Below are 1710 nucleotides of genomic sequence, written 5' to 3'. Positions count from 1 at the left end.
ACGTGCAGGGCGCATCCACCTCGCCAGTGTGGATGTTATAAAACTTCACATTTAAAGTCCGTGTTTGTCGCATGCGGGGGTGCGTGGGGCGGGGTGTCTGCCGCAGATAACAGAGCAGGCAGGAGGGGGAGAGGATGAGGAGAAGAGCGGTGGACTTATTTCTAATTTTATCTGACCTTTAATTTCATTTTTATTGTTTTTAACATCCTGCAGGCTCTGGGAGAAAATTAATTTGAAGCTGAGATTTGTTTTTTTATAAAAATCGTTAGATTACTCTAAAGCAAAATGAGGGAAAATCTGTGTCAATTACAGACATTCTTGTTCACGTGAGCAGCTGTCAGTCAGCACCTGTCATCCTCCAGACGCACGACGGAGCGTGTCTGAACCAATCACTTTTGTTGACATTGATCAGCTGACTGATTTAAATACACCTTAACATTCATGAGGTACTTTACATTGACTGTTTATGGTTGAATGGGCGTGTAGAGGGTAGAACCTGAGGCGGGACCTCGTGCGCAAACTCTGTGATCCATAAAGGAAAGATGCGTACGCACAGTTTTATAAATTTAAAATTTTTTTTGGCGTACACCATTTCCGCCTTTTGGCCGTATGTTCACTTTTAGTATGGTTTCCACGCAATCCTTTATAAATGAGACCCCAGGTGCTCACCTCCCAGCAACATTTCCTGCAGCAGGTTGTCGATCTTTGCCATGCCGAAGAGTTTGACAAACTGGATCTGCTCGATCATCTGCCAGGTGATGCTCTGTAGCGTGGGCAGCAGCAGGAGCAGCTCTCCGAAGCGACCGCGGGAGTCATACTGCCTGTCGTTGATGTAGTCCTCCAGACTGACCTGGACCTGATACCTCATTCGCTTGATCTTCCCAGGGTCACTCAGACCTTTAGCATCTGTGGACAAACACAAACAGTCAGGTGTGTTAATGAGAAGCACCTGGGTGCAGCAGGACAGCATTTATACAAGCCCAGTTTCTGAAGTCAGAGTCCAGCGGTGTCATCAGAACTGGTACCTGGGTCAAAGAAAACGATGGCCTTCAAGCAGGCATATTCATTGTCATCTATCTGAAGGTCCTGGAAGGGAAGCACCAGCTCATCCAGGATCCTCACTGCTACCCTGCCCACCTCCAGCTCCGGACAGTTTCTGGGAATGATGTGGTCATTTCCTGCAGAGGAAACTCGTCTTAGTTCAAACTGAAACCAGATTATGTTCCAGAATGAGACAGAGCTGTGTCTGAAATATTTCCACTCGGCTGTGTGGAGGTGTTACCTAACAGGAGGATGTCTTTGTAGAGCATGGACCTCTTGGCTGCACCAAGCAGGAGGTGTTCTCCTGCGTGAGCTCGAAGCAGAGCCACCTGCAAGACAGATTCATAGAAAGTTAGCTGCAACCCTTTATTTAAAGTCTTCATGTGAAACCCAACATCAGGGTTAGAGCTGCTCAACAAATAAATATCAATACTGCAAAAGCTGAAAAAGAAATGGTGCGAAAAAAATTATAATTTCACCATCAGGTGGATTTTTCCTCTAAAGGGTGGAGAAGAATGAAACATGTGCACTGCAAAAAATGTCCACCTAAACAAGTTTTAAAATCTTATATCCAGCCAAAAAGTCTTTTTGATCTTGTTTTGAGACTGATTTACTAAACAAGAACTGACTGTGTAAGAATAATAATCTTGTTTTCAGAATGTGTAAGAT

The 1710-nt window shown here is 44.7% G+C and overlaps 1 protein-coding gene across 1 annotated transcript in view; it reads right to left on the bottom strand.

Moving 5' to 3' along the window:
• The window catches only part of hnf4a (hepatocyte nuclear factor 4, alpha), a 12328-nt gene that overhangs the window by 4547 nt on the left and 6071 nt on the right, over window positions 1-1710 (bottom strand). Inside the window, exons 6-8 of the mRNA XM_014027103.1 lie at window positions 1283-1370; window positions 1026-1178; window positions 670-906 (exon numbers count right to left, since the gene is read on the bottom strand). Coding sequence (XP_013882557.1) covers window positions 670-906; window positions 1026-1178; window positions 1283-1370 — 478 coding nt within the window. The remainder of the gene's footprint in view (window positions 1-669; window positions 907-1025; window positions 1179-1282; window positions 1371-1710) is intronic.

The sequence above is a fragment of the Austrofundulus limnaeus genome, unplaced genomic scaffold (assembly GCF_001266775.1).
Source record: "Austrofundulus limnaeus strain Quisiro unplaced genomic scaffold, Austrofundulus_limnaeus-1.0 Scaffold616, whole genome shotgun sequence".
NCBI classification, from domain to species: domain Eukaryota; kingdom Metazoa; phylum Chordata; class Actinopteri; order Cyprinodontiformes; family Rivulidae; genus Austrofundulus; species Austrofundulus limnaeus.
Note: the sequence above shows the minus strand (reverse complement) of the source record. Positions and strands in the feature narration are given on the sequence as shown.